The sequence below is a fragment of the Parastagonospora nodorum genome, assembly GCF_000146915.1.
Source record: "Parastagonospora nodorum SN15 chromosome Unknown scaffold_22, whole genome shotgun sequence".
Classification (NCBI taxonomy): domain Eukaryota; kingdom Fungi; phylum Ascomycota; class Dothideomycetes; order Pleosporales; family Phaeosphaeriaceae; genus Parastagonospora; species Parastagonospora nodorum.
The window spans coordinates 213,775-230,999 of NW_001884570.1; the positions used below are offsets into that span (position 1 = coordinate 213,775).

A 17,225-nucleotide genomic window follows, 5' to 3' on the forward strand; every position below is an offset into this window, starting at 1 on the left:
GTCTGGGCACGATCAGATCGCGCAGTGGGTAAGGAAGAGCTTGAATGTGTGTTTTGAGACGTTCAAGCAATGCTGAAGACGAGGATGAGTGCCGTGTTTCCGGCTTGTCGATGGGTGGATTGGGCGTGGCCAGTTGGATGCGATGTGCGAGCACGTGGGCTTGGCGGTGGGGCTGGAGGATTTGGAAAATTGAAATGGCGGTTTACAGACTTCTCGAAGATTTTTTATCTAAAACTTGAGCTGTCTGGCTTCGGTGTCGCTGTTGAGAGGAATTGTGGCTTGTGTGGATTGGTACGACCTTGTCTGCGCATGTGAAGGTGATGCGAGCGCGAGTCTCTACATCTCATCTTTTTCCCTCTTTCTTTGGCGATACAGGCCCCAAGTGAACGTTCGCCGCAACGAGCGCCATGAGGAGCATACCGGCCAATCCCCATCTGCCTCCTATATCTGAGCAGGTCTCTGATCATTATTCCACAGATCCTCACTTTCTGTCCCATCACCTGCCAGATACCAGCGAAGGTTGGCTAATCAGGGCCCCATATCGGTCGAATGTTCTCTAACACAACATCCCTGATCATAGAGATGCTGATTAGAGAGTTGCGCGGCTACATCGGCGCCCACAAGAAGAGGAGGGTGAACGGTGGCAGTTTCGAAAGCGCGACCTCTACGCGTTTTGTCCGACCAGATCTGGTCACCCTCAACCATAGTCCCGTCAGTTGTCACCAGATAGTTGCAACGTAAGTGTGCTACTCACACATTAATCCCTTTCTCCCAAGCTTTTACGTCCAACAAGCGACCCATGGAGACAGTATCGCCGAGAAGCTCCGCCTTCATGCAGTCTTAGTCGTTACAAAAGCAGAGGAACGCGACGGTACGCTTCTTCGTCTTCTCATGGTCTGCGGGACAGGTGGAGATCGGACTGGTGGTAACTTATGAAATGGTGCATTATGTCGAGAGTGGTTACCCTCAGGTGGACGCTGGAGACGCGGATGACGCAATCTTCCTTGTGGAAACTGTATCTCATCTGAAGTAACACGTCCGATACTCCCATGTTGAGATGGGCCAAGAAGAGTACGGTAAGACGATGAGATACTGTGGATGAGAGTCCATCGGAGGACTTATACCACACCTCAAGATAGGCAGACATCATGATGCCGCTCGTGACTCGGCGCTGAACAATTGGTAGACCTCGTATAGGGCTTGATCATGATGTGGCTTGAGATTGTTACGTGTTTGATGATTATCACTACCTCGTGAGTTACGTACGCACTCAAGTGTAGTCTCAGGAAAACAGCAATGAGCGGCACCGCTGATGCCTGAAATCGGCAAGAGTCACTTATTTTGACTGCATAAAATGCAAACAGGGAGGGCTACATACATTGTGTGATATACATCTTGTTTTCATCCGCTCAGTATCGATCTTCTCTGTGATTGCCAAGCAACGCAAGAATGACGTATGTAGCAGTAACTTAACAGAGCGATTATGCATCTGGACGAATTTCAAGTCAGTTAAATAAGCTTATAACTGAGATAACCGGGTTTTGGCTGTATATTTAGATCAATCTGGTGTTTCCATTGTGGTATATGGTATCATGTATGTAATTAAAAATCCCTTGATGTTTCTCCAAGCCGTCTAGTGACATCCCTCAAGCGATGAATAGGTATAGGACATCCTATTGCTCCGTGAACTTTTCATTATCCTTAGCACCGAATCCACCGTCGTCCTTCACCAAACGATCAACGTTCGTGTTCTTGGCTTTCTGCTCCGCCTCGACGCCCCTGAAACTATTACGACCGAGGTTGCACCAATCGTCGGGTGTAATCATGTTCTTGGAGCGATCGTTAGGATCGTGGCCGTTCAGGTTCCAGTTCTTGTTAGCGGGAGCGGGAGGGACTAGGGAAGGTTAGCTGAAGGTGCATGTACATATCGTGGGGGTTCGGGCGTACTGTTCATATTGACGTTGGCAGGCTGACCATCAAGCTGGGCTAGAACGAAAGGCTTGAGGCGATCTCCGGATATCTGAGCGGCCTTCTTGGGAATGTCAAAGATCGCATCACGCGCAGAAGCAAGATCGCTGGCTTCGCGCATGTCACTGCGGCTCCTGAGGCCCGTGTGCTCATCCTTCTGGGCCTCGACATCTTTTTCTGGAGTCATCGTGAGGTTGCTGATCGCCGTAGCAAAGTCGGTCTCGTTGGCTACAAGGGTAGTGGTGGTGTTGCCAGCGACAGGAAGAGAGACAGCCGGAGCCTTCAACGATGCATCCTCTGTTACTAAAGAAGGTCAATACGACTCGACGATTTCCACGGCCGCGCATGACTGTTGCAAGCAACGAAGCAAAAAATGGCTGTAAACACCAAGACCACGCGATGATGTACCTGGTGCCGGGCCGAGGGCGGGAAAGTCGGAGTCCACGAAGGTCGCCGAGGGAGACCCAGGAGTCTCAGGAGCCATGGAATTCTCGGTGCGAAAGCGCCTGTTGGACCTCTTCTTGGTCGCTGGGCGGACGAAGGCAGTCTCGGATTCGTTCACTTCACGTTGTCAGTCAGTATGATGGCTTTGCTGTACAGGTGGTATGGCCTACGAGTAAAGTTGCCGTTACGGGCAGGTTGGATTTTGATCTCGCGATCGACGATGGTGAGACCGTTTAGCTCGGTTGAGCGAATCCTGTCGGCAATAGTCTTGAAAAGAATGTACAGAACTGAATTCGTGCTGGTGCGCGTGTTTATAGTGCGAAACTGGTCGACGATTGCGAAGCCCTCGAAGATGTTCACAATAAACTGTTCATCAGCGTGGAAGTGGACGTTGGTAATACGAATGATTCGATCACGCGCAGGTTCTGTGAGCGCGAATGTGGTGGCCATTGTGGGCGTAGATGTCAGGTTGATGTGGGTATACAAACACTTGATCTATGTGGAGAGAATTTGCGGTCTCTGGCGACGAAGAACAGAGGCTTTATGATGAGAGAGCTCAACCGTAGACTAGGTCATGCACCTGGATCACGTGGTCGAGAGCAATACCTGTGACGTAGGCGCGGTCGAATTGTGAAAAATATGACCAGGGGATCAAACGAACGAGGCGGTACACACAGGCAAAGTGGACATGCGAAGGTATTAGCGGGATGGTCAACGCAGACTTAAGCAATATGAGTTTTGTGAACCGTAGCTAACCGCCGACCAATGTCTTTCAAGTGCAGCAACTAGTGGTGTTGAAAATTGAATAGCCGTAGAGATAAAACAGTAGTATCTCGTTTTGAAGCTCTTCATGAGTGTAAGAGGTCGCTCGTTCTTGTCATGAGTCAGTATATATCAGATGAAATTGAGTGAGAATGATGGAGACACAACGTGATGGTTATAATGGGGAGAACATGCGTAGCTTGAGTCTGTACTTCACTCAAAAAAGCTTAACACTATCTTCTCCCACGTGACCTCCCACTGAATCTTGTAACTAAACACTGCGTGTTTCTGTAATCTCCATTCCATCTTGTCGTACAATAAATTGCGATGTCTTGCCACGAATTTAGTCGAATAAGCACTTTTTTTGTATCGAACTGCTCGAAAAATGAGCTTGCACAATGAGTCAGCGTTGCTTTTTCCTGGACTTCTAAACACACTAGTTCTCACAATGCATATGCAACAATGTGCGAACTTACTGTTCATCCACAGTGCAGAGATATTTACATGTACATAAATGGTTCCTAGGAACCGCGACGAGAGCTTTAAATCATCATCACTTTGTATGACATCTTCTCAAACAATAGCTTCTGATACGACAGACTTGCCCATTTCACTAGACATGACCCGTTTCACTTCAGCCTCGAAATCATCTTGCGATACGCCATCTTGCAATATGCTGTCTTGCGATACGGTCTCCTGTGGTATAGTGTCTCGCGATTTGGTATCTCGCGGTGTGGCATCTTTTGATATGCTCTCACAGCAGGAAGAGCACAACAAGCCGCTACAAGGCCTTCCAGATACTGTCAACATAGACGGCATAGAAATGACTTTTGGACCGTATCTACCTGCGCGTAGAGCAGCTGAAGCATACTGTAGGTCTGTTGGCATCACCCTTCCGTTCCCCAAAGTCTACCAGAAGCTGAACATCTCCAGAGCAAAGCAAGTCGCGCAGCTCTACGATGAGATGAAGCACATGCCTGACGACCCTGTCGTTATTAGTTCCTACAAGGCTCTCTGCGATGAGACCTGGGCGCAGTGGCAGTTCATCAAGCGCACAGGACTGCACGTCGAGTTTTCTCCCATGGAGCAGCCTTATGCTAACCCTCGCAAAGCCATCCTGGACATCTCCGAGAACAACCACTTCTACGTCAATTCCACACGTGGTGCATTTGGCTCCGATGAGCAAGGCTCCGCGTTGGCTCTCGAACAAGATGATCCTAATCCGCTACTTGTGCTCACTGACGAGATCATCTCCGGCCAGGCGGCGCTCTTGAATGACATCTTCCGCATCGTGCACGATTTCTTCGGCCATGCGAAGGAGGGTCTAGGCTTCCGTGCGGCAGGCGAGGATAACGCATGGCGGGGTCATGCTACCATGTACTCGCCTCTGGCACGCCGCGCACTGGCTACAGAGCTTCGTGGACAGAATTCCTGGGTCAACTATGGACCTTATGGGGCTTCCAATAGGAAGGCTGGCATGGATGACACCGTCTTTGCTCCGCAGAAGCTTGGGCTTTTACCTGAGTGGGTAGCTTGGGAAGGTGCTGCGGATGAGGTGGTTCAGCCCAGCGCTGTATCACTGATTTCTTGTAGCGAGAAAGTTGTGTGAAGCACATTGTGTTAGCATTGTACTCACCTTCGATCTTGAGGGCACCCGTAGTAGCTACAGATCCTGATTCAGAATAATAGATAACGTTTAAATGTATGACGCGCTTTTCGCACCTACCTACCACAACTATTGACTGGGATTTGATGTACTCGACAATAGCAAAATATAGATGCCTGGGAATGTTCGGAGATTAGTCAAAACTAGCTTTCTCATGTAAATCACAAGTACATTAACCATCGCTTTAGACAAGACGACGTTGTGACATGGTTCGCGTCGAAAGAGCAGTCCGGAAGAGCTAGCCCGTCTTGAGCTCTAACGTGCATCCATGGGTCACACAAAAACCCCCGTGCCGCAAGTATTCTACACATTTAACATCTTGAATATCTCTACATTGCTTCTACCGCTCTATAATACTACACACTTATTCTATAGGTTTTACTCTATCGCATAGGGGCTTGCGGCGAAAAGATACATAGTGTTAAGGAGTGCTGTCGCTCGTGCTTTTCCATCTATTGGAAGCTGCATTACCCATATATCGGGATGACGGCTGAATAGACTGATGATAGGAGAATATATTCCGAGACTCGTACGGATGCTCGAACTCAAACGAGCACATTCCGGATTTGTCCGTGAACAAGACTAAATCCCGTGCCTTGGCATACCGTATCATATCGCGTCTGTCCTAGAGCCAGCTTGATAGAATCGAGGTGTGGCGCACACTTCTCGAAGCATCTACGCTGGTCACGTGCGTGCTATTTTTAGCATAAGCGCGTTCCTTTGTTCGGTCCGGGAATGCAGAGCTGCGCTGTGCGTCGTGCTGGCCCGAATAGCAGCATTCTAGACAACCGATCTCTAGAGCGAAGATCGTCGTGCTGAACATGGAGAAAGACATGTGAAATGCATCCCAATCCGCTTCCTTCATCGACAGCATTCATATGCCCATCTAGCGAGAACCCTACCACCTTAGCATATAATGAATTGAACTAGAGCACGCTGCAAATAAGGCTGGTTGCTGTTTCCCTCGTTCTCGCTGTCCTGTCATTGCAGCAGAACTCTACCAATCCTTCGTGTGACCTTGTCGATAAGATGCAGCGCCCTTACGCGATTCGCACAGCAGGTCCTTGCTCAGCCTCACTGAAGCCGCGCACCCTTCAGCCTGGTCGAACGTCAACGATGTTACCTTGTTCACGAAACGTTTCTCGCACATGTCTGCAGTCGGCACTCAAACCCTTCCAACATGGATCCGATGAGTGCCACAGCCAGCGTCATCGCTATCCTCCAGCTCTCAGCCAAAGTCCTCTCCTACCTGAACGACGTCAAGGACACCTCCAAAGGCCGTGTGCAGTGTGCGATCGAAGCGAGTAACCTCCACAGCCTCTTAACAAACCTGAGATTTCGACTAGAAGATGGACATGGCCATCAGCCATGGTTCAGCGCGGTACAAGCCCTTGCAGTCGAAAACGGGCCGTTCGACCAGTTCAAGCAAGCGCTAGAAACTCTGCAGACAAAGATAACATACGGAGGTCGGCTGAAAAAAGCTAGGGAGGCATTACTATGGAAGTTCAAGAAAGAAGAGGTCGACGCCATTTTGGCTCGCATGGAACGACTGAAGACGCTAGTGGAGATCGCGTTGCAGATGGATCACTTGTAAGTTTCTGTACTAGCACTATTCAACGCCTAAGCTTAGACGTGTAAGCAAACTCTCCCGAGCTATCAAAGATGACACCGGCTCCATTCGTACGCACGTATCAGCTATCGAGTCTGCTGTCAACAAAGTGCAGGAGGTACAAGTCACCGCAAGCCAGCGCATCCTTTTGGAATGGATATCGTCGAGCGACTATCCCGTTCAGCAATCAGACATCATAAAGCGCAGGCAGGAAGGGACAGGCCAGTGGTTCCTAAGTGCACCTGAAGTGGCACGATGGCTTGACGATGCCAAGACCACTCTCTTCTGCCCAGGAATTCCAGGCGCTGGCAAGACCATGGTAGTGGCTATCGCAGTTGACCATCTTCTAGACTCGGCGCAAAACGGTGCATACGGAGTTGCGTACGTTTACTGCAACTACAAATCTCAAGCAGATCAGGACACTGTCAGCATATTAGCAGCCATCCTCAAGCAGCTAGTTCAGAGCCGACCGTCAACGCTGGGTCCTGTGGAAAAATTACATCAGAAACATACCGGTCGCGGGACGAAGCCAACACTCGATGATATATACAGCGCTCTTCGAGACATGCTCGTACAGTATCCGTACGTTCATATAGTCGTCGATGCGTTAGACGAGTGTCAGAACGAAACACGCCGAGAGCTATGCGCTAAGCTCCTTGATCTACAAAAGGGAGCAGATATGCGACTCATGGTTACCTCGCGTTTTGTGCCAGATGTTGAGGAAACTTTTCGGCTGGCATCGAGGCTAGAAGTAGAAGCTAGCGATGAGGACGTTAAGCAGTTCGTGGCTGGCCAAATACATCGGCTGCCTGGATGTGTCCAGCGAAGTGCAGCCTTGCGGACATTGGTGCAGGAAAGAGTAGTGGAGGCTGTCGGCGGCATGTAAGTCGCTTCACTTCTTTACAGCTATACAAACTTACATACTAGAGGTTTCTTCTTGCTCGTCTACACATAGATTCCCTATCGGACAACACCACAGCAAAAGAAGTGAAGTCAACTCTCAACACACTCTCGAAAGGTGCAGCTGCGCTCGATGATGCGTACAGTGAAGCACTAGAGAGGATCGATGGCCAACGAGCTAGCCATTCTAAACTAGCAAAGAACGTTCTAACGTGGATTACATTTGCGAAGCGACCGCTCACTACTGCTGAGCTATGCTGCGCCTTGGCAGTCGAGCCTGGCGAAGCTGAACTCGATCCAGAAAATAAACCCGATGTGGACGACATAGTGTCTGTATGCGCTGGGCTTATTGTAGTAGATCAGGAGAGTGCTATCATCCGTCTTGTGCACTACACTACGCAGGAATACTTTGAGCGTATCAGCTCTAGGCTGAACCCAGATGGACAGCTGGAAATAGCCAAGACGTGTCTGACCTACTTATCCTTCAGCGTCTTCGCAAGCGGCAGCTGTGCCACTGACGAAGAGTTTGAAGAGAGGCTGTGTCAGTATGAACTCTTGGACTATGCAGCCAAACACTGTGGTGAACATACAAGATCTGTCGAACCTAAGGTTGATTACTTAGCTTGTACGCTAGTTACTCACACTGGCATATTTTCGTGTGCAGCACAGGTATTATTCGTGCCTAGCTACAGGTACAGAGGGTACAGTACGAGTAATCCTGGTGTTACAGGGTTACATTGGATAGCACGGTTTGGATTATATGATGCGGCGAAGGAATTTCTGCGCAGAGAAGAAGACGAAACATGCGCAGTGAATGCGACGGATAGTAATGGTGAAGGCTCATTAATGTACGCAGTGAAACATGGACACTATGCGATGGCTGAATTGCTGCTGGAGAAGGGCGCCGACATCAATGCGCAGGGTGGACGCTTCGGCAACGCACTCCAGGCGGCTTCATTTGGAGGCCACGAGGCGGTAGTAAGGCTGCTGCTGGATAAGAGCGCCGATGTTAACGCGCAGGGTGGACGCTTCGGCAACGCACTCCAGGCGGCTTCATTTAGAGGCTATAAGGCAATGTTAGAGCTGCTATTGGATAAGAGCGCTGATATTAACGCACAGGGTGGAGAGTACGGCAACGCACTCCAGGTAGCTGCATCTAATGGCAACGAGGCAGTGGTGAGGCTGCTGCTAGACAAGGGCGCCGACATCAACGCGCAGGGTGGAGAGTACGGCAACGCACTCTATGCCGCTGCGTATGCGGGAAATATCAAAGTGCTTGAGCGTTTGATCGGGAAAGATAGCATCAGGCACCTCCAAGATCCCTATGACCGGACTCTACTCTGGTGGGCTGCGGCTGGCGGCCAGACTACTACTATTCAAGTGCTTATTAGCAGATACCACTGCAACTCTCGAATTGCCGACAAATTCGGGCGGACGCCCCTCTGGATTGCCACGAAGAAGGGGCATCATGCAGTATCAGAACTCCTGTCTAAAGAGCGTGGACCGACTGTTCCTAGACGAACTACGTCACCCAATCATAGGGATGATTCAGGGTCTCTTGAATGCGACGTGTGTACTTCGAGTATAAGGGCGACTGATTTTCACTACCACTGCCGACATTGCTCTGATGGAGATTGGGATGTTTGCGAGGATTGTAAGGTTAGAGGTGCCTTCTGTCCGGAAGAGACGCATGTTTTGGTCAAGCGTACAAGAATGGACGGAAAGTGGGTCGAGATGACGGCTAATAACGTCCAAACTGCATCACCCTACGAATCTTAATTCGAGCACCTGCACTTCATCTGTACTATCTACCATGGAGATAACAAGTTAGTTCCTCGGCTCCACAGCCTCAATAACAGCATCAATGATTGCAGACTATACAGCCAAGTCCAAAGTGGACCCTTAAGACACCAACCCCCAAATCTTCCACCAATCAATCTCACGACAAGACAATCGCCCCATCTCCGTGCCGAACACACCAGAGCGTAGTCTATCTTCCATTAGAAAACACAGAAACCACAATCAAACCCTTCAAGCACCATATTTTCCCGTCACCATGGCATCAAACATCCTTCTCAACTCCCTAACCTCCGCCTCGCTCCTCCCCTCCCCCATAATCCCCACCTCCTTCACCCCCACCGTAAACCTCAGCATATCCTACCCCTCCATCTCGCCCTCAAACGGCAGCTTTGTGCGCGTCAGCCAAGTCGCACACACCCCCAAGATCTCAATCAGCCCTTCCTCCCCATCCGACTCGGAGTCGTATACGCTGATGCTCATCGACCCGGACGCGCCGACCCCCGCTGATCCAAAATTCGCATATTGGCGGCATTGGGTCGTGTGCCACATTCCCTCTACCTCTTCTACCAACATCTCCGAGTCTGGCGTCACACTCACGAAATATCTGCCGCCGGGGCCGAAGGATGAGAGCGGGCCGCATCGGTATTTATTCCTGCTTTTCAGGGAGCCGGCGGGGGTGGAGTTGGGGAAGGAGGATGTAGGTGGGGAAGAGTTTGTGGAGAGGAGGAGTTTTGGGGCGGCGGAGTGGGTGGAGAGGCATGGGTTGGAGTTGGTGGGGGTGCAGTGGATGAGGGGGGTCGGGGATGGGTGGGTTGGGGAGGAGAAGGATGAGTTGTAGAGAGGGAGGAAGGAAGGATGAAGGTAGAAGAGGAATTGAGGGACAGGATGCCACATGGTCAAAATATTACGACGCAAGCACGGGGTATAAATCATAAGTTTGTTCAAGGTCTGTCCCTGGGTTATCGGACGCACCCTGAGACGGGACGAACCGCAGGTAATTTGAGATTGAGCGAATCCAATCCTCCGAGCGCATTATATTCATCTACGGCCTTCGGTTACCGCCTCTGTTCGAACTGTAACATTGGACTGGCATGTTGTTAACCAACTTCAGGGTGACTCGCTCAGCTTGCTTGAAGGCCGCCTATAAAGCCCGTTAGATCTTGAATCCTAGCAAATGCTGGGCTGCTCACATTTAGCATTGAGAAGTGCAAGCAGAACTCCTCCATGACCCGCCAACTGATCCACAACTGGCCTGACTAGTGTCTGCGCATCCTGAGTTCGATGGTAAATTACAGCACCCTGCATTAACCGTTGCAGCCGTAATGGCAGTTACAAGTAGAAAACTAAGGTACTGTCGAAGCATCTTAAGAATGATTGTTGAGGTAAACGAATTCTGTCGGTATGGTTTGCGTTGGTAGAGATTGGATGAGGATACTACGATGTCTCTAGTTGGGCTAGAGCTTGAAATATATAGATAGGTCACCTCTTTCTCACTTGGCTCGGAACCTCGGGGACATTGTAGGGCCGACTAATTAGATGCAAATTTATGAAGTAAGCGAGGATAACCTTCTCAGTTTAGTATAGCTACGTCATTCAGCTTACATATAACTAGTAGACGGAAATTTACAGAAGTCCGCTACTATTACGGATCGTGGAAATGTCTATTAAACGTTAAAAAGACTTACCCTCTAAGCTACGAGAGCTTAAAGCAAGTCTACAAGCCTTAACTAAGCTTTGCCCTAGCGGCCTGCGTGTTTCTGATGAAGCAGTGACGGAGAATTGGCTGAGCGAGAGCTGACGGCAGCTCGGTACTATCACGGTACATTACGCAAGACACGCCGACGGCTTACCTCAGACTTGGGCTTCAGACCGCGATTATTTGGGCAGCGAGCGGGATCAGTTGCTTGATTGACCCGTACCGACCTCAACCCCTTATTGACTATGTACAAAACATTATCCCTTTCACTCATGACTTAAGCTGTAACTATACTTCACTAAGATGAACTTTATGAGCGCACTCTCTTCCCATGGCTTCAGGTACAGTTGGCTGTCAGCCTTGTCCTTGTCAGAACTGACACAATTCCTCCTCGGGATCCATTTCCGCACGTCCCAACTCTTCAACCACACCTTCAATCGTCTCCGCCAACTCGTCCGCAGTGCCACTGAGAAGCTCTGGAAGTTGCTCCAAAGCCAGGAAGAAGGCGTGGACAGGGTAAGCGAGGTCTTCGGGCTTGTCTGCAAATTCGGAGCTCCTGCTTCCGGAAGATCCCACCGCACTTGCCGTTTGATCACTGTCCGTAGATGACCGAGAATGTCGAACATAGTTCGTAGCCGCCCATTTGGACCAAAATACCGACTGCTCACTACACCAGTCTATGATTGTTCCGCGCTAAATAGTCTTGGGACAAGGAGTTGCTCATCTTCAGCCCGACGTATAGAAACATGAATGCCACGGGGTTGGGTGCAATCTGACCAATTTGCGCAGTTCCTTTGCGAAGCCATCAGATACTGCAAACGCTAGGTGACTAGAGAGAGCAGGATTGTACTCGCTTGAGCGCGTTCGGCGCTGATTGAGCCAAGTGAGCTTCCGCACCAACGAGCACCGGGACGGGATTGACACATGAGAGTATGTAAACACAAATTTATACGCAGCCAGACAACTACGGGCTATCACTGCCTGGAAGGGTGAGCAGGAAAGCATTGTGAGCACCTTTCATTCGGCTACGCTTGGCTGGGTGTGGTAGGAAGCCAGTCGCTAGACATGGCCTGGTCCGTGTAAGAGGGCAACTCAGATAGAGCATGGGTTCATGATATAGGAACAGAGAGAGAATGAATGATTGAAGAAATAAGATAACGATATTGGTCGATGAGGAACGAGTGTGATGAGTCTCTACCTTCAACCTACGTAATGTACAGGCCGTCAAAGCGGTTTGCTACTTCTAGTATTGTACAAGGAAATCTATTGCGTCAAGCGTGTTTTACAAACTCTTCTGGGTGGCATTTGTAGCCCCAAGTCGAGCATTGATGTGCGGTGCCGCTGAGGTGCGAACGGCATGCGGCGCCATGATCTGGCGTAGAATCGCCCGCCTGGGCATGGAGATGCGACTGTAGAGCACAACGGCACCAGTCAGGAGGGCGAGGGCGCCAGCTTGGTGTGCTGAAGCCAGCCAAGTGGGAACCATGTAGATCAGTGTGCTGATACCAAGAGCGACCTGCAGTGACACGAGGTGGACAACGCCGAGGACACCATTCCGGGCGTCCTTGGGAAGCTTGCTGCGAACGCCCTTGGAGAAGCGAGTGTAAGCAAACAACGAGATGATAGCAGTGAATGTGGTTGTGGCCAGCATGCGATGGTCAAGCTGGACGAGCGATGGGTTCTCGAGCATGTTGCGCCACCACAGATCAGACTGATCTGGCACGTGGCTGTAGAAGGGATCGAATAGCTCCTTCTTTGGTGGTGCGAGGCCAATGCCCATCCACGGGAACTCGTTATAGATGAGGCCAGCATCAAGTCCAGCGACGAGGGCGCCCGACATGGCGGTAGTGAAGACCAGCAATACAAGACCGGTGACGGAGCCGCGGAAGAAGCGCAAGGCGGGATGCTGAAGCGTTTTGATCTTTTCAGCGGCCTTTGCAGGATCTGCCAGAGCATGCGATGTTCCTTGAGGATCGAGAGGCCGGCCAGGACCATGGAACAGTAGACGGTAAAGGCCGCGCCGAGATGGGCCGTGAGCCGGTACTGGCTGACGCGCGGATGGCTGCCGGGGTCGAACAGGTCGTCCTTGAGACCACTCTTGACCATCCACCAGCCGATGAGGCCCTGACAGCCGATCATGCCGCAGATGCCGACAAGCTTCAGTGCCATGGAGGGCGCGACCTTTTTGCGGGCGATGAAGTAGGCGGTGGGGATCAGGAAGGTGACGCCGATGACTCGGCCCCACAGGCGGTGCGCCCACTCCATAAAGTAGATTTGCTTGAACTCGGGCAGGGTCATGCTCGAGTTGAGCTGGGCAAACTCGGGCGACGACTTGTACTTGGTCCACTCGCTCTCCCACTCTTCCTGGCTGCCGGGCCACAGCGAGCCCGTGACAGGACGCCATTCGGTGATGCTCAGTCTGCCAAGATCAGCGGGTGCCGTGGGTGTGGGTTTCCATCGCACCTACCCTGACTCTGTGAGGCGCGTCAGACCTCCAAACACGACGATGCCGAAGACGCTCGCTGCACTCCCCAGCAGCCAGTATGCAACGCTCTTCGACGACGTCTGCGGGAAGCTGCTCGCCTGGGCCGCGTCCCTCGCAGCTGCCTCGAGCACTGGTGCTCCGACATGCGGTGCGCCAATTGTCGCACTACTCCGCAGCGGCTGGGTCGACTTCCATCTCACCGATTGCGAGATGGACGGCCGGGGTGCGCAGGATCGCGATGCGGCGAGTGAGGATCGAATCGGTGAATTGAGGCACGGCGTGCTCACAAACAGTCGCCGTGAGAGGCGTGGTGCTGCCGTTCGCAGCTGTGGAAATGCCTGGAATATGGACGCCATGAGGGCAAGGTGAAGTGGGAGGAAAGAAAGAGCGATGCAGTCATTGATGCCATGACTTTTCTGGTGCATTGAATTCCGCCGCGGGCTGATTGGCGGGGGGCGTCCAGGGTCCTGTGTCGGGCCATCGAGGGCGTTGGCGTGTCCTGGCGCCGTCATGTGTGTGCGGGAGCGACGTTTGGCACAGTAAGCGGGTCCATCAGACAGATCAGCACCCGTGGTCATTCTTGCAGTATGGCTGCGGCTGCGTGACGAGACAGCCCTCGCCATGCCCGCACGCGTCTGCAGTCTGTCTTGTCTCTCTTCTCGTACATGATCGTTTTGCTCCGGGGACTCCCTTTCTTTTTCGCCCTTTGTCGTGTTACAAACCGCCATCTGATACCCCGCCGCCGTTGCCATCGCGTTCCCCCATGTACCTATGACGGCGTATAGCATGGACTCCGCCCACACCGCGCCAGACAGCCACGACAGCCACGACAGCCACAACAGCAATGATCTGACTCCAGACACCCACACCGCGGCGCCCGCGTCGAACCTCAGCGAGACATGGTCCTTTTCCTCGGTCGCACCCGCCGTCGATAGTCCCAGCAGCAGCACGCCCTATGTCTCCCTCTTCTCGCCAAGCCAACCTCACGTGCTCCCCACGGCGGCGCCTACTGTCGTGTCGGAAGGCACCAGGACCCATGTGAGCAGCTTCACCGCGCCCGGCCCGTCACGCTCGCCGCCATCGCTCGGCTCCATCTCCAACATGCCCAAGCGGACGGCGCGTCTGAAGGTGTCCGACTCCCACCCGCCCATCGTGCAGCTGCACGCCCAAGTTCCTGAGGCAACAAAGAGCGGCGATGATCCGACCACCCCGCTCGACAACTCAAGCCGGAAGCGCACCACCATGGACGTTGTCACGTCGGAGCGCACCACCATGACGTCCCTGTCGAAGCTGTTCAGCGAGACCACCGTGTCACACTCCCGAGCGCCCTCTTACAATAACGCTACTGGGCCTCTCTATCTTCGTGGTATGCTTGATGAATTTCTGCAATGGCAAGGCTAAATCAGACAGCTTCTAATGACGCCATCCCTCTTCCAGACCACCTCTACACTCGCGGCTTGCTCCAAGGCCGACACTCTGACATCACCCTCATTGCATTTGGCCAGCGCTACAACCTGCACCGCCTTATCCTTGACCGCGCGCCCTTCTTCACCACTGCCCTTTCGGAGCCATGGATCGAAAGCCGGTCCAAGGAAGTCACCCTACACCCTGAACAGATCGACGACAACATCACCCAAGCGTCGTTCGAGATGGCAATCAGGAAGCTCTACGGTGTCGATATTTCGCAAGAAGCGGATGCGGAAGCAGTTGGTCTCTTTGCGACCGGCTGCTGGCTTGAGATGCAGGACCTCATCGATTCAGCTATTGAGTCGATTCTTCGCCAGATGGCTCCGGACACGCTCGCCTTCCTCATCCGACTTGTCACGACCAACTACTACGGCAGATCAGGTGACCGAATTCTTGAGTCTGCGAAGGCTATGCTCAGTAGGAATGGTTGGGAGATGCCGCTCAAGTATTGGGATGATATGCCCGGTGACATCATTCGCGAACTTGTGGGATCTGACGGCTTCTTCGTCGACAGCGAGTGGGATCGATGGGTTCTATCCAAGCGTTTGCTCGACCGTCGACTGCGCCAAGCTGCGATGGAGGCCGGCCTGATGCAGCGTGGCCAAAGACCCGTTCCGCAGGCACCAAACTCACTTCGCTTGATGGCTGTTCGCTTCGACGGAGTATACCGACAAAATGCCCTTACCACGTCGAATGCATCCTCAGACAGTCACGGCGACTGGCTTGCTTTGTACACTAACCCTGACATTGAGCGCATTCTTGTCCTCCTGGATGAGGGCATCCATTACATCCACATGGACTACGAGCAGCTGGAATTCATTCGAAGTGCACGTGACGTCTTCGGTCTACCGGTTCTTCCCGAGCGAGTTATTTCCAGCGCGCTGTGGCAGCAGCTGTCCCTTCGACAGCGAGTTCTGAATGCCGACGAATCGGCACAAGAGCTTGGTCTCTGCGACTCACCGCCAGAAGTAGAAACTTTCAATTCAGGGACTAAGAGTGAAGGTGTAGCAGTGATCAAGGGCAAACAGAAGGAAGTCTTTACAGTTGAGGAAACGGAGGTTGAGTCTGATAGCTGGGATGGTAATGGTCGGCCGCGAAGATTCTGGATCCCGAGCTCCGACTGTAACATCGTTCTCGGAAACGGTGCTGACCCAGTCGTCACCACATCGAGCTCTTTCCAGCGTCACGCGAACCGACTGTCAGCTACGATACAACCGGAGGATGCGCAATGGGCAACTGATTTCGCATCGACTCCGTCCACTTTCACAAACCCAAATGCCCGCATAGATCAGTCATTTCGACCCATTTCAGCAGGCGGAAGCAACGCTGGTCAGCCGAAGCCCATCTCATGCACTGAATTTCCACCATTCCGCTTCTCTGCAGAGTTTCCGAATCCTCGCTTCTTGAAGGAGAAGAAGCGCGTCTATTCACGGACCGTCTCATATGCTGGCTCACTCTGGAACATATACATTCAAAAAGTGCGCTCAGCTAAAAACGTGCAGCTCGGCGTATATCTACACCGCGCCAAGGACCGTGAAGCAGAAGAAGTTGCACAGGGAAACGGCCTCAATCAGCAGAACAACAGCTCAGTCGACGAACGCATCGGTCAGCTCGAGCGCGAAATGCTGATGCGCAGCGAGCGTCGCGACGTTCGGCGCAGTGCACGAGCCATGCTCAACGACCAAACTGGTGAAGAGGACACTAGCGGTAGTGGCGGCGACGCCGACCCATCGCTTTTCTCTCCAGTTTCGCGAAACCCGTTATTCTCAAGCAGTAGCCTTGGTCGCCGCCGTAGCGCCAACACGTCGCGTCTCTCGACTCGAAACTCTAACCTTCCATCTGTCCAAAACCTCGCCACATCTCCTCCCACCGACGGCGACTCTCCCGCCTGCCCACTAACTGCCTACTCGTCTCTCTCAGACCCCGATGCATCCGACTCAGACGACGACCTACCACCTAATCCCTCCCGTCTCCGCCGCTCTTCTGTCCCCGCACTTCCGCCCTACGTCGACGGTCGTCCCACCATCAAGACCTATTTCAAAATCTACTCGCCGAGCAAAGGAGGCAGGATGCTGAGTATTTACGAGTCTGCACCTGACCGGTTTAATTTCAGCCAGAGCTGGGGGTGGAAGAGCAGCACGTTGATGCTGGATGAGGTCAATTTGAGTGTCGGAGATGGAGAGATGGAGAGTGGGCGGAAGGCACTGAGGGGAGAGGGTAAGTTGAGGTTCATGGTTGTTATTGGGAATTTGTAGATGAGCAGGGTGAATGGGCAGTGTATCGGCGTTTTGTGTTCTTTGCAGTTTTGATACCCATACCATGATTTCAATGCGAGATTGTTCATGTTCTATGATTTTGAGACGTCTGAGTGTTGTAGCTCGGATGTCGATTCCATGAGAGTTCACCGCCCTGGTGGGCTCATGTGTCT

At 52.2% G+C, this 17,225-nt stretch overlaps 8 protein-coding genes across 8 annotated transcripts; 6 read left to right on the top strand and 2 right to left on the bottom strand.

The window, feature by feature from the left end:
- Window positions 1–1,673: 1,673 nt before the first annotated feature.
- On the bottom strand, window positions 1,674–2,862 carry SNOG_12372 (hypothetical protein; the record flags this gene model as incomplete). Its single annotated transcript, XM_001802542.1, has 4 exons — window positions 1,674–1,894; window positions 1,948–2,265; window positions 2,377–2,529; window positions 2,583–2,862. The coding sequence occupies 4 exons, from the start codon at window positions 2,860–2,862 to the stop codon at window positions 1,674–1,676; spliced, it is 972 nt and encodes a 323-aa protein (XP_001802594.1).
- Window positions 2,863–3,922: 1,060 nt separating this feature from the next.
- On the top strand, window positions 3,923–4,783 carry SNOG_12373 (hypothetical protein; the record flags this gene model as incomplete). Its single annotated transcript, XM_001802543.1, has 1 exon — window positions 3,923–4,783. One exon carries the CDS (start codon window positions 3,923–3,925, stop codon window positions 4,781–4,783), a length of 861 nt encoding a protein of 286 aa, XP_001802595.1.
- A 1,237-nt stretch (window positions 4,784–6,020) lies between these two features.
- SNOG_12374 (hypothetical protein) lies at window positions 6,021–7,335 on the top strand (the record flags this gene model as incomplete). The annotated part of the gene is made up of 2 exons (XM_001802544.1): window positions 6,021–6,430; window positions 6,471–7,335. 2 exons carry the CDS (start codon window positions 6,021–6,023, stop codon window positions 7,333–7,335), a joined length of 1,275 nt encoding a protein of 424 aa, XP_001802596.1.
- Window positions 7,336–8,225: 890 nt separating this feature from the next.
- SNOG_20134 (hypothetical protein) lies at window positions 8,226–8,629 on the top strand (the record flags this gene model as incomplete). Its single annotated transcript, XM_001802545.1, has 2 exons — window positions 8,226–8,602; window positions 8,623–8,629. The coding sequence occupies 2 exons, from the start codon at window positions 8,226–8,228 to the stop codon at window positions 8,627–8,629; spliced, it is 384 nt and encodes a 127-aa protein (XP_001802597.1).
- A 776-nt stretch (window positions 8,630–9,405) lies between these two features.
- SNOG_12375 (hypothetical protein) lies at window positions 9,406–9,987 on the top strand (the record flags this gene model as incomplete). Its single annotated transcript, XM_001802546.1, has 1 exon — window positions 9,406–9,987. The coding sequence occupies one exon, from the start codon at window positions 9,406–9,408 to the stop codon at window positions 9,985–9,987; it is 582 nt and encodes a 193-aa protein (XP_001802598.1).
- Window positions 9,988–11,148: 1,161 nt separating this feature from the next.
- On the top strand, window positions 11,149–11,542 carry SNOG_12376 (hypothetical protein; the record flags this gene model as incomplete). Its single annotated transcript, XM_001802547.1, has 2 exons — window positions 11,149–11,361; window positions 11,522–11,542. The coding sequence occupies 2 exons, from the start codon at window positions 11,149–11,151 to the stop codon at window positions 11,540–11,542; spliced, it is 234 nt and encodes a 77-aa protein (XP_001802599.1).
- A 585-nt stretch (window positions 11,543–12,127) lies between these two features.
- Window positions 12,128–13,908, bottom strand: SNOG_12377 (hypothetical protein; the record flags this gene model as incomplete). The annotated part of the gene is given in 3 exon segments (XM_001802548.1): window positions 12,128–12,789; window positions 12,804–13,264; window positions 13,313–13,908. The coding sequence occupies 3 exon segments, from the start codon at window positions 13,906–13,908 to the stop codon at window positions 12,128–12,130; spliced, it is 1,719 nt and encodes a 572-aa protein (XP_001802600.1).
- A 208-nt stretch (window positions 13,909–14,116) lies between these two features.
- Window positions 14,117–17,052, top strand: SNOG_12378 (hypothetical protein; the record flags this gene model as incomplete). Its single annotated transcript, XM_001802549.1, has 2 exons — window positions 14,117–14,696; window positions 14,741–17,052. 2 exons carry the CDS (start codon window positions 14,117–14,119, stop codon window positions 17,050–17,052), a joined length of 2,892 nt encoding a protein of 963 aa, XP_001802601.1.
- Between the last annotated feature and the right edge of the window lie 173 nt (window positions 17,053–17,225).